The sequence below is a fragment of the Scatophagus argus genome, chromosome 10 (genome assembly GCF_020382885.2).
Source record: "Scatophagus argus isolate fScaArg1 chromosome 10, fScaArg1.pri, whole genome shotgun sequence".
NCBI lineage: Eukaryota > Metazoa > Chordata > Actinopteri > Scatophagidae > Scatophagus > Scatophagus argus.
The window spans coordinates 8,069,479-8,082,853 of NC_058502.1; the positions used below are offsets into that span (position 1 = coordinate 8,069,479).

General features: G+C 41.3%; 1 protein-coding gene across 1 annotated transcript; it reads right to left on the reverse strand.

Moving 5' to 3' along the window:
• Positions 1-5,120: 5,120 nt before the first annotated feature.
• On the reverse strand, positions 5,121-10,980 carry ubac2 (UBA domain containing 2). Its single transcript, XM_046402574.1, has 10 exons — positions 10,785-10,980; positions 10,163-10,287; positions 9,593-9,712; positions 9,169-9,275; positions 8,496-8,619; positions 8,293-8,340; positions 8,016-8,124; positions 7,377-7,519; positions 7,064-7,210; positions 5,121-6,831 (listed from the first exon to the last, which is right to left on the reverse strand). The coding sequence occupies exons 1-10, from the start codon at positions 10,813-10,815 to the stop codon at positions 6,724-6,726; spliced, it is 1,062 nt and encodes a 353-aa protein (XP_046258530.1). The 5' UTR covers positions 10,816-10,980; the 3' UTR covers positions 5,121-6,723.
• Between the last annotated feature and the right edge of the window lie 2,395 nt (positions 10,981-13,375).

Below are 13,375 nucleotides of genomic sequence, written 5' to 3' on the forward strand. Positions count from 1 at the left end.
TATGTAGAAAGACAGATGGAGCAGAAACTAGTGGGGTTAGGTCATGAGTTGGCAGACAGCAAAGGAAAGTGTAGAATGATGGCTCTTCTGAAATGGCCAGTTGTTGAATCAAGGAAACGTCTTAATACTGTGTGGTGCAGACAGACAGCCAGAATCAACTCTACGGCTTCGTGATAAATGCACTAACAGCTGGACGCCCCCCCAGTCAGAACAATGTCGGAAGCATTTAGGGAAGTTGGTTTTATACCGGATGCAATGGATCTGCTGGAGCGTGTGTGTTTGTAAAGTTCACTTAGAGAAGCAACGGAAGAGAAAGCTTTCATCAGCTTAACACCTTCACCTCAACTACAAGTCTGAATGGGTACTCTGTGTTCATCACATTTATAGACACACACACACACAAGCATGCAAACAGTGCACAGATGCATAAAAATAACCAAACCCGCGCACGAAGCATGCGTTCATGCCATACCTACCGTGTGTGTGTGTACAATTACAGAGGAAGCGAACTTCATTAAAGGTCAGAGGACACAGAGAGATTCCTGCGAGTGTACTGAGTGCTATGCAGGGACACAAAAAAGCAAAGTAGAGTTTATGGAATAGGAGAGAGCAAATAAAACTGTTGTCCTGTCAAGATTCTGGACATTTGAGCGTCTGTCGTGTATCAGAATATCATTTATGCATAAGAGAGCATGAAACAGCCTCAGTTTTTCTTCTTTCCTCTAAAGTCAGCAACCAATGATTTTATTTTACTGTGGTCCTTAAATCTCAAACAATGGTGGACCTTTAATTACTCATGTTTCACCTCAAACGAATCCCCTCCTGGCTACTTCAGCACAAACAGATGTGGTGATCACATCTTTGTCATAACATCCATGTGCTGTTTATGTTGTCCAGATGATGACAGACAACTACACCTTAAGCTTTCATAATAAGGACAGACATATTCTTGGGGCCAATGACAGCTGATGGTCAAGAGTGGAGGCTGCTTACCTCACAGTAATGCTGATAAAAGAGTAGAAAGTGTTTGGTTTTTTTTTTTTCTTTTGGAGATGCTTGGGTTGCAAATGACTGTTTTCCAGATTTGTATGAATTGTGGGTGTCTTATGATTGGACTCAGGCAAGTCTAGGCACATATCTAGTGAGCAAACAAACAAAAGGAGAGGGAAAAAAACAAGCTGCCATTCCACAAACTGTCATCATTGCTGGAAGATGAAAAACAGGTTGAACAAACCCACAAAGTGAACCTAGACAAGCCCAAATGATTAAAGAAGATTGCTCTCCCTTTAATTTAAGTGAAGCGAGCATGAACTGAACAGATCACGAGAGGCATACAGGAGCCAGTACACAATGTAAAATGCCAAACCCCTGAATGGCCTGGAGGCAGGTACATTTTTGTGCCCCATTAACAATGAAGTTCCTCTTAAAACGTCTAGGGCAAAACATCAGTGGCTGGTGCTCGCTCTCTGCCTTGAGGGCGGGATACAAACACTCACACATGTGGTGCACAGTGCACTCACATGCAAGTGGACATACATGCCCGTGCACACAATACATGTTAGAAGACCTTTATTCAAGCCTCGAAAATCACTGAAGTTTCCCCCATTTGCAGTGATGCAGACACAGAGAAATACGCAGAGTTAAAAAGGCCAAGGGGAAAATACTCAGTAAAAACAAATGCACACTGAGGTGAAGTGGTCCGAGACCATCATCTTGAATTGTCCAGGAGGGAGTGAGAGTGTTGCTCTTCAGAATGTGTGTGTACATAATTTCAAACGGTTGGTGCACCAAAGCTAAAGGCAGATTGCAAGTTCAGAATAAACCCGTGGGACTTGAAGCATAAGACAGTTAGTAATTGTTGGTAGGAACCAAGCAAACAAATGATGTCATTATCTCAAAGCACATTTGCTTCAATATTATTACCATACCAGTGGGAGGCATTTGGCATTCTTGCCTTTCGTAGCTGCGGTCTCACAAGCAAGACGGAAAGAGAGAGGGCATTGTTTTGAATTATCTCTGTACATCTGACATTTTCACTGTCAGACATGCAAAGTCACAGGGAGAGAGTCATTCAGCTCCTTTATATATTTATTTATTTATCCATCTTGTCATCCACTGAAACAGCATCAGAAATACCTCAGCGTTTGTCTACAGACGGCAATCCCCGAGGGCACTCCCCAGTGCTGCTAATGTTTTTTAAAGCATTAGCGTACAGGAGGCATACAAATGATCATGCAGAAACATGATGAGAGCAGGAGCGAGGCTGTGATACGGGGTCCCCATGGCAACCACACAAAACGGCATGCGCTCACCATGGCAACAGAGCTGGCGAGGGAATATAGCGGAGACGGCGTCAGAGCTGGTGCTGGCCTCTGGCTGTTTGAGGAGATGCATGCACGCCAGAAGCACAGCATTTACTCATGCTGGAACATAAACACTAACATATTACTTCTATGAATAAATATCAATAAGGACATCAAAAGTGTACATTTAAGAACATGGAAGATGATTCTTCTGAGGAGCTTGAACTTCAAAGCTGTTAATCAATATTTTCATATTAAATATGGATCAAAAAGCTATGTGTAATGCAAAAGAAGTCATTTGGTAAGACCCACAGAGATGTTACAACCGATTCTGCAGTTCCCCTAATGTCTATGGAGCATTTTAGCTTTTTTCAGCTTGTTGTTTTGGTTCTTCTTTACTGATTGGCTGACTCAAAGCTCTCACCAACCTCATTTCAAGCACTGACTGTACACTACCTGCCCAGCGCCAAATGGTATACAATCAAAATTAGAAAATGGCTGGCAAACATATAGCGGATGTCAGTCTGTTCCTTTAAATCAGCCAATTCATGCTGATTTAAAGGAACAGACTGACATTTTGTGAAACAGGCTTAATCACGTCCTGGCAGAGAGTAAGATGGGAAGATCAATACCGCTCTTATACCTGTCTACTAAGTATAAAACTACTGTCAATCTTCTCATTTGGCTCTAAGAATATTTCCAAAGAAGTTAAACCATTCCTTTAAGCATTACCTTGGCCTTTATGTCCAGCCGAACCTATGCAAAACTTAACATTGACTTTAGCCCAGCAGCTATTAGCCATAAACTAAAATAATGTGACTAAAACTTTTCTAAAAAGGATATTAGTGCGTGAGAGGAAACACACAGCCACCACTTTGTTCCTGTACAGTAGAGATATGTCATAAACAGTCCAGTAGGCATAGGTTAATAGAGCCACAGACAGCTCACTGAAATGACAAATAGCCCAGTACAGCTGCTGACGCTTCAAGGCCGCAGTTACAGCTGTACTGTAAACGATAATGAACACAACATACATCATCATTCTGTTAGTGCTGCTTATGCTCCTGCTCTAACACACCTAAATTTTCACACAGCAGTTTACACATACAAGACGTGCTTGCTTAAACAAAGCCATAACAAGTTTCACCACCTGGACACACATCAACGTACATAACTTACCCTAATTTTTAAATAAAAATGACTAAACATCCTCCTGAAGCTCCAAAAAAATCAAAATCATTATCCTAAACAAGACTTGATTAATGCTGCTCATTAAGCAGCCATTTCACAAAAGAATCTGTCTAATGAGGTTGGTTGCCAGTTAAGTTTTTTCCTTTAATTGGTGTCTTTAATTAAACACTGGGACACAAAAAACACATAGATATTAATTATTCTGGTGTCTGCTTTTCAGTTCAGCAGCCATTAAAAGTTGTGCCGCTTGGCTGGGTTCAGTGTCAGCTAAGGTAGGAAGGAACTGTGTCACTGTGAACTCAGGAGACCTTTCAGGCAAAGAAAACGTTTCTTGAGTGTCAGTGTGGAGATCAGATGAGATTTCAAGAGCAACACATGTGAAATGAAAAATATACGCTGCTCAAAGTGTCATTTTTGTCCTTTGAGGCTTGCAAATCACATGCGTTTGAATTTCTTTGACTAAAAGGTGTGCATAATTTCTCAACATTGATATTCAGCCACCCTGGAGCAAGACTGTCTGCTCGAGCTGTCTGCTCAGTGGAATAATCGGAGGGGGTGGGTGTGGCAGTGGGCTGACTGGCAATAACAAGACTACAAACCTGACTCAGTGTCTCCATCTAGTGACAAAATGTAACTTAACAATAGCAGGTGGATTTTTCACAATAATGGAGCAATCATGGCCATATTGTTTAAAGAAGTGTCTCACCTTTTTTTTTTTTGGTCAGAATTACTGTTGCATATTTTCTTATCATCCAAACACAATTGCAGTACGTTCATAATATAATAAAGCACAAAGGAATTGCTCTACAACAGCTGTTTTTGCTGTGAATTCCCTTTATAAGCCCAACATGCAGATTGCGCTTGGACAGACAATGAGAGAAGCCAGACTGAAGAATAAAGTGGAAGTAAAATCATCCTGTTTTGTATGCGCTGGTTTATGCCAGATAACAGACCACTCACTATATCCTTAAAACACTGACTGTTGGTATTTGGGAGTATTTGCTGGAAGATATTGTGTCCCTTAGAGCAACGACTCCAAACTTTTTTGGCTTGTGCTGTGTCTAAGGTAGCCTTACACGAGGCTACACAAGAATCAAAACCGCTCAGATTGTTAAACAATTGTTAGAAGTTTAAAAATACAGAACTCTCCAACATTAACCAAAAAAAAAATGTAAAAAATAAATTTTCTATTTGTTTTTTCCAACTGAACACACAGGACTTTATGAAATCATTACTTATACTTTATCGTTTGAAGACTGTCTAAAATATGCAGATTCAATAGTCCTTTTCCAAACATTACTAATGGTGTATGTATTATGATGGAACATTTTCTTCAGACATGAATGAGGGGGTCTTGGCACAGAAATGCCATCATGTGGTAAAAAGCAGTGTGAAAACAGTGTGATTGCATCTGCTATATTAATGCATTAAAGCTATTAGAATGTTACTCAAAATGTACATTTTTTAGAAGGTTTCACATTACAGCATCATCTTTGAGTTACAGAACATTGGCTGCATGGTTGTTTGGGGTGGTGGTACTCAGCAAACTCAGCACTAGCATGACTGGTGTTAGCATGAGTTGTCGAGGGTCGATTAGGAAAATATAAGGTAGAACAAAACAAATAATTCAGTCAGCAAGTTGATTTATTCCACAGATGAAATATGATTCATTACAGTTCATCTTAAGTTGCCCATGCAACAACTCCCTCATCACATCCATATACTAATTTATACCATTCTAAAAAATACATACACACAAATGACAGACTCATCTCAGTGGTCATATATTACCAATATTATTATGAACAAAATATAAAACTAGCATCTGTCTTTGACATCAACATAGTGGCTGCAATATTACTTCTCTCTGACAAAAGTTTTGCACATTTATACACACAAATGAGTTACTATGCAGTGCATAGTCTCCATAAATTTCTCTTACCATGATATTGCATAATAAATATAATCTGTCTTTTAAGACTTGTTATGATTCAGACATATTCTGGCAGAGAAAAGACTTCAGCTAAAACTGAATAAATAACACCTGTGCACATAGGCATATAAGAGCATGAAATGAAGAAAGAAACAAACGTGTGTGTGAGATATGACCTCCTCAAAGGGCCACTGTGCATCTGTGTGTGCACTCATGTCTGTGAATGTGATTAGGTCATTAACAGACCCTGAGATAGCCCATCAAACCCGTACCCAGCCAAACAGCCCTGTCTGTCACCAGCTGTAACTGCAGACTTTCAAATGGGCCAAACCAATCAGCTAAGAAAAATTTTGGCTGGTACAGTAGCTGTCAGTCAGGATAAGTGTTTTGTTAAAACAGTTCAAGCAGGAAAGGGCCGAGCCCCGCTGCTTCCATGAAACACTGTCAATATAAAGAAAGAACTGTATAATAATATGGTGGTAAATTAGGTTTATGGATTCTTTCATAAATTGTCGAAGTTGAAGTTGTAATCAAGACCTTTGTACCTCCTCGTGGCATTACACAGGCACAGCATTCCAGTTGTTTCAGTGAGGTATAAAAGACTAGATGTCCTAAAATCCTCAACAAACAGACTGATCTTATGAAACCTGACATATGAAATAATGTTCTTCGATCCATGGTCTCAATAACCTTGTGATTATTTTTCTTTATCTGCTTTCTATGTCATTCTAGTCATTTTGAAAGAGTGGCAGTACATGATAGTGGGTTATAAAAAAACTCTATTTCACAGAGATAAAAGTTGATATCCATGTGAAGAGGGTGTGTGGGATGTCTGCTGATCTGTGTGCTTCAGCATCAGTTCTGTTTTAAAGAAATAAGCCACTTTTCCTCCGCTGGACTGAAGACTCTGGCATGTTTAAGATGTACTGTGAAGAAACTGAGACCCGTTTGGTTTCTGTATCTTTTTAACCCCCTTGGAGTAAGAGATCTCACTCATCGGACTGAGCAATGACGCCTGTTTCACACAACGACGGCCATCAGAAAGCTATGACGCAAATGTCTCCCACTTTGTGCTTCACACTTCTTCATTAATCAGCCTGCTAACAGGCTCAGTTCACGCTGGGTCAGCCCAACACTGCTTCAGGGAGCAGTGGCACAGCTTTCAGATTATCTGTACAAGTGTCGTCTTCAATGCTTTCTCTCCATTTTACTTTTTGCTCCTCTGCTTTGGTTGCTCCTGCTTTCCTGCTTTCACTCTGTTTGCCTCACAGAGCTCTTCCACTCACTTTCTCTGTCTCAGTGTTGCAAGAGGAAGTTTGTTGCCATATTAATATCGTTGTTTGAAGCTCTGAGGGCCTCGAGGGCATCAATTCTGGAGAAACCCATTTCCACCAACCGTGCAACCTGTGGGAGTTGAGAGACATCAGTTAGACCGCAGCGGCAGACAAATCACCTGGAGATATTTTATAAGGTTACCCTTTTAATGTACGACGTAGGTGGGTTAGAAAGCAAGAGTTAGCGGTCTGTCAGTCTGGGAAGATCCTGAGTCATCCAGATCTTTAAACATGTTCAAGAATATCAAGATATCACACACAGAAAACCAAAACTGCCAGTGGGAAAAAAGACAGGCACACACCTGCTCCTCTGCGACAGGTGAGTTGTCCAATAGAGGTGGCTGAGTGGATGGGGGTGTCTGAGCCTGGGGGCGGGCCTGCATTGGGGGTCGGTTCTGTCCTCTGTGTCTCAGGGAGGGGAACAACCTGGTCCACTGTAACAACCCAGGCTACACACAGACGCAGACAGGATCAATTACTTTGTACATACATAAGTATGACTACAAATACTGACATCCGATAATTGAAGTGAATAATGTTCTGACACTGTGTGTGTTTATGGGAGATCAGTCTGACTGACAGTGGGGCAGTAAGTACGTTTCCATGTCCATCTACCTGTGGCTGGTGTCTGGCGTTCCTCCTGGCCTCGTTGTATTGGGCCAGCAGCAGCTGTTGGTCGAGTAGGTCCATCCTTTGTTGCCTCTGGATGTCCAGAGTGGCACCCATCCCCAAAGGCGTCTCACTGCTTGGCTGGGAGCCTTGAAGACCACAAATGTTAAGAACACATTAACAGGCAGATATAAAACATGTGATACTATGTAAAATATCTGTTTAACTTTCTCTTGAAATGACAGGACAGACAGGACACTTAATGTAAACAACTTTTCAAGCAAAAGTGCTGAGAGAAGAAAGTAATGTGTGCAAAGAAATGTATACAAAATCCCTTCTTCAGCCAGTCAGAAATTCTTTTTATTCTATGCTTTCATGCTGTTACTTAATGATTACATCACTGACTCATAAATTTTATTACATGAAACACATTTTTAACACACAGTTTTTTTTTCCAACTGTCAATGAATTGTTTCTGCTTTAGACAGAGAGAGAGGGAAAGAGAGAAGGAGAGAAAGAAGGATATAGAAAAAGAGGGAGAGGGAGAGAGGGAGAAACGACTCCCTGTAAGGCCCTGCATCACTGGTCACTGTGCAAAGGATTTGCACAGGATTTGTGTATGTGATTACTAATGGTTCGACTCACTTGAGAAGACTGGCTCCAGAATATACCGTCCAATACGAGACGCCCACATGGGTATGCAGAGGAGCTTCTGTAACCAAAGAACATTGCAGTGGTACAGTCCGCCTGAGATCTGAAAGACATTAACAAAAAAAATAAGTATGCAGAAGTGAAGTCCCAAGCCAAATTTTAAACCTTTCAATCAATGACAACTACTTTCCTGTGTGAAAAGTTCAGTGACAATTAACACAGAATCAACACCAAACTGGACACACTGCAGAAGAAGAATTTGACTACATACCAGTCCACTGAGTGCAAGGAGCCACATGAAGGGACTGGAAGTCAACAGCTGTACCACAGAAAGAGGAGGAGGAGGAGGAGGAAGGCAAAAACAATGAAGATCAGACTAGATGGAGAACAATTATTCTCAAGAATTCCTGAAAAATAAAAGAGACAGCAGAATAGACCTACATACATCCTGAAACTAGCAGAATACAGACTTACCTGTAAGCCTACTATGTAGACCAGAGACTTGTTGGTGATGTGGATGTGGCCCAGAACCTGGGTGACCGGCATTCTGGGGATCAACAGGTAGAAAGGCACGAATATGGAGAAGACAGGAGCGAGCCTGCGAGAGGGAAAAGGGGAAGTTCAAGAGGACAGAGATGACAGGAAAAGAAATATAAACCTTCCAGGCTTGAATTTCTAATTTGTCTGGAGATAATTCAACTGATCTAGGAAAGTCAGTGTGTGCTGTTTGGGGTGTTGTGCTTTTAGAACAAAACTCTTTATTATCATACTTGATTCAAATAATAACATTTGTCAAGCCATTTTTATTTCCTTGTTTTTGTGGTCTGGGCTGTCACAGTCCGGCACCATCTAAATACCATATAACCAAATACAATGCAGGGAGAGGATTAAGAAATTAAAAAATAAATTCTGCTCAAGGCTTACATGGTGATATGTGGGATGAAAAATAATGATTTTCCACTTAAGTGGCACATAGTTTGAACTTTGCTTTAACACATTATTAACCTAACTAGCTCAATACCAAGCTATTCATATTCACTGGCTGTAAAAGTGACCAAACAAAAGCTGTTCCCTTTTCAAAGGTGGAGCACATGTTCCAGTGGAGCTTAGCATGAACTGTGGCTACTAAAGTGACCAAGCTACTCACAGTCCCGCAGGCAGTTCCTCCACCTCATAGTCAAACAGAAACTGGAAAGCCTGGGCCAGCACAAAGTCCATTAGCGCAGAGAGGCACCAAGTACCCAAGATGAAGGACTGGGAGTAAGAAGATCAGCATATATATTGATTGACATTGCCAGAAAACAAATGTCTTGTCCATGTCTAAAACATCTCAGAACATTTGGTTTATGTTGACACAGAAAGTTTGTGATATTTGCTTTGTGCAAGATGAGGAAGCTCTGCGTTAACTGTGTGAGTGATGTTCATTCTTTGAATCCTGTTACAAATATCTTAACATAACGTTTTTGTTGATGAAAGTAACTGGAGAAAAATCAAGAATATCAGCAGGTTAATTAAATGTCTTCTCTGGGTTTCCATCTCTGTGGTCATCTCTCAACTGTGTAGGTACTTACAGCAAACTTCCTGGTGCCAAACCTCCTCTCAAAGATTCGAAAGTTGTAAATGAGCAGGCTGCTGCAGAAGGCGTCCTTCACGTCTAGACAGACCAGCCTGCCACACAAAAACCTCCACACCTGCAGCGTGAAGGCGAGCAAAGTTATACATACACACATACGCCTAAAACACAGCAGGGGATGGACAATATAGTGACTTTGTGTACCGTAATAATGCCTCATCTGAATAATACAGCATATATGATCCAAATATTATCACCCACTCAATTCAATACCAAACTGGTTTGAAAAATAATATCAAGTCAAGGTTCACTTAGGACCTTTTAAACTGCATCTCATGATGCTCATCAGTGAATAGAATTGGCTCATTATGTGGCCTCTGTATGCCTCTGAACAGTTTTGGTCTGATGATCACAAACAGTTTATGTTTTCAGCTTTCTTGTATTTGTCCGCATGGGTCCTTTCAGTTTCACTGATGTAATTCACACGACACTGCACTATCTGGAGATCCTGGATGTTGGTTTCAGTCCCTGGCCTTTGTGTCGTACTTAGAAACACACAAGTAGATACCTGGTGATGCTGTGTGGCAGCCTGTAGGTTGTACACGAACAGTTCTTGGTACTGTGGCAGCAGGGTGAGCATCACAGTCAGCCCATTGAGAACCAGCAGGAGGCCTTTAGACAGAGGAGCCTTGTCTGCGCATGACACACACACACACACACACACACACACACACACACACACACATATATATATATATATATAACGTAGTTTGCGACGAGAGTGACTGAAATGTCGCCTTCTTCAACGAGCAGCTTTGCATACTTTCAGATACATTAGCCAAGACGTGTGTTTCCTAATGCAACGGAAGAGGTGGGGCAGAAACATATCCTCCTCAGTCGCGCAAATTTAGCTAATTATTCAGAAAACACCTTTTCAACAAACTTACGAGTATTTTTAACGATAGCACCTGAGCCGAATTAACCGACTACATGAACAAGAAAAATGTAACGTTAGGTGGTCCGCTACTACACCTAAACACAGCTGTAACTGACAGATATTGCCCCGAGTAAATGAATGACAGCGGAATGCTAACAGCACTTAGCTAAACTAGCTGTTTCAGTTGAAACCAACAGGCGAGAGGGGCTGCGCCTGCCCGGCTGTCGTTTAACGTCGCATCCGGGATACTTACAGAGGCCCCGAGAGCCGGTGGTGGTAAACATAGTGTCTAGTTGAATTACACAATCCAGACGATGACGTTAATCCCAAGGCAGCGCGAAACTAACACTAAAACACCGAAATAAAGTTGGAGAGGGAATCCATGCTGTGACGGGAGAAAGAGACGGGGGAAAGGGGATCTCCTACAGGAGCTCGAGAGGTCCAAAAGTGTTCCTTCGCAGTCAGTTGAAATTAGGAGAAAACTGGCCTGTCGGGGGCGCTGTTGCTCCGTGTTGAGGACGAGATGAGGCTCAGACATTTTTACTGATAAGCAAGAAAACATGTAGAATATCGATAAATTGTTTCTGTGATTAATTGCTGAACCAAATTCATTTCCATTTTCTGTTTTTTCAGTTTTATTCTTCTAATTTATTTATAAAGTGCTTCACTGATAAAGTGATATTGGTACCACTACTATTATTACCACTAGCAGTTCTAATACTACAAATAATAATGAATAATAATAATGTTTAATTTTTAAAGAAAAGCAGCAAACAAAACTCACAAATTAACAAACAAAAACAAAATATAAATAAAACAAAATAATGTCAGTAAAATAATAAAACATAGTACCACAAATAGATTTTAAAAAATGCATTAGAAAAGTAAAAATAAAACGACAGGAGAACTGTGGAGAGCAAATTATTTTAAGCAAGCCTGTAAAAATGTTTTGACAGATCATGGCCCCAGCACACTCCACCACAGTGCAGTGACACAGCAGTGCAAACAGGGCCATCTCCACTTTGTGACCACTAAGAGGTCTGCACCACTGATCTAACAACTGCAGCATCCCTGTGGATTGGATTTAGTTTCCTGCTCACAGGCATTTCGACAGGGATGCTGTTGTGAGACGAACGTCCCGGTGAAGAGCAGTGTTCTTATCCACAATGCCACCCTGCTGTTCAGATAGGGTAAACCCAGGCCATGAAGCTCTGGTCCAGTAATATTTGCTCTTTAGCCTTCACATCTATAACCATTTGCTCAGTATGCAATATGTGTTTATGGGTTGGATATGCGTAGAAGCAACACACAGGAAGTGTTTCACATCTTGAAGCCATGTGGTCAGTTTTCTGACAGAGTGATAACAGTGTTAATTATCCTTGGGGCCTTGAGCAGGATGTGACTGCACAAAGTCCACATTAATGACTTTTACTTATGGTCCTCTGGTTTTATGCACACAGTGTCATATCTTGTCAAGGTCCAGACTTCCTTTGCAGGGGCCCTGCTTTGTCTTACACTACAGGCTGCCAGTTTTATTCACATCAAGCCTTGTGTATACCTTCATGCCTGGCTGTGACTGTGCCTGGGCCAATTGATCCAATGTTATGTCCAAGTACATTTGAAAAGATATGGCGAACAGCTGTCTAATAGTGTTGCCTTTCCCCATCATCCACAGAGGCAGTAGCGTGTTAGTTCCCATTGGTTAGTTCCCACCCATTAGGTCTATTTGGCTGCCTGTGGTCAGATGTGACTGCAAAGCAGAGCTCAGGAACAGCTTGCTAATTGTGTTTCAGACCTTCTCTGTCACTGATGTAGGAGTGAGGTCTAAAAAGGTTGCTTTGCCCCTGTTCTCAATCAAAGATAATCAGATTAAACAGCGCAGAGATGTGTGTATGTGTATGTGTGTGTGTGTGTTTGTGTGTGCTTACCAATAAAGAGACTCCAGATTTGGAGACAGCCTTGACTCCTGCTGTTTGCTTTGTTCATTAAGAGGAGATGAGCAGATGGTTTGCTGGTCTGTTGTGCAGTACACACACATGCAGGCACACACACACACTCACGCAAATACACATACACACATGGATGCTCGATCCTGTCACCTTAGCTTTATCCTCCATTTATCTTTTCCATTACACATCTCTCGGCAGGACAATGCTACTCTGTGAATTGTGAGGGATTCATGTGTGTGTGTGTGTGTATGTCAGAGAGATAGATACAAGGGAGTGTGAAAGAGTATAACGGTGCTGAATGAAGTCACAAACCTTTTTAGTCAAGACAAGCCTCTGAGGTGGTCATCTGAAAAGCTGATGACTCATTCACACATTCATTTATGTGAATCATTGCTATTCACTTGTCAGCCACTCTGCATTCAGGAAGAATTGCTTGTAACAGAGGTATTGTTTTAGTCCTGCATCAAAGCTTATCTGCCTGTGTCCAGAAAATGGCACACTGCATATTTAGACAAGGTTGCGTGAGCAAAATCTGGCCTACTGCAAAGACTTTTTTGGCCCAACAAATAGGTTCAGTTTTTAAAACTTAATAATGCTCTCCAGCAAGGACACTGAGCATATACTCTATACCTGTGTACAGTTTTATCTGCTTCAAAAATTTCTAAACATTCAACAGCACTTGTGATTCTTGACATCTGACATATTACACATTCATCTCTTATCTCTCTGCACACTTGTGTGTGGTGCGGTTTTGACGTCTCCAGACACACTCTTTGCTTTGAACGACCGAGAAAGGTCCTGACTTCAGTTTATGATGCTTTCAAATATCTCTTATATGTCCGCAGACAGAGATACCGTTATCAGGTAGCGCTAAGGTTGATTTACATTACCAGAC

What these genes read in the sequence shown, in the direction of transcription:
- ubac2 (XM_046402574.1), bottom strand. Translation starts at nt 10,815, where the DNA reads ATGTTTACCACCACCGGCTCTCGGGGCCTCT. An exon ending in CTGCCACACAGCATCACCAG is followed by an intron (nt 9,713 to 10,162) that starts GTATCTACTTGT and finishes TTCACGCTGCAG; the next exon opens with GTGTGGAGGTTTTTGTGTGG. An exon ending in CACCTGTCGCAGAGGAGCAG is followed by an intron (nt 6,832 to 7,063) that starts GTGTGTGCCTGT and finishes CAACTCCCACAG; the next exon opens with GTTGCACGGTTGGTGGAAAT.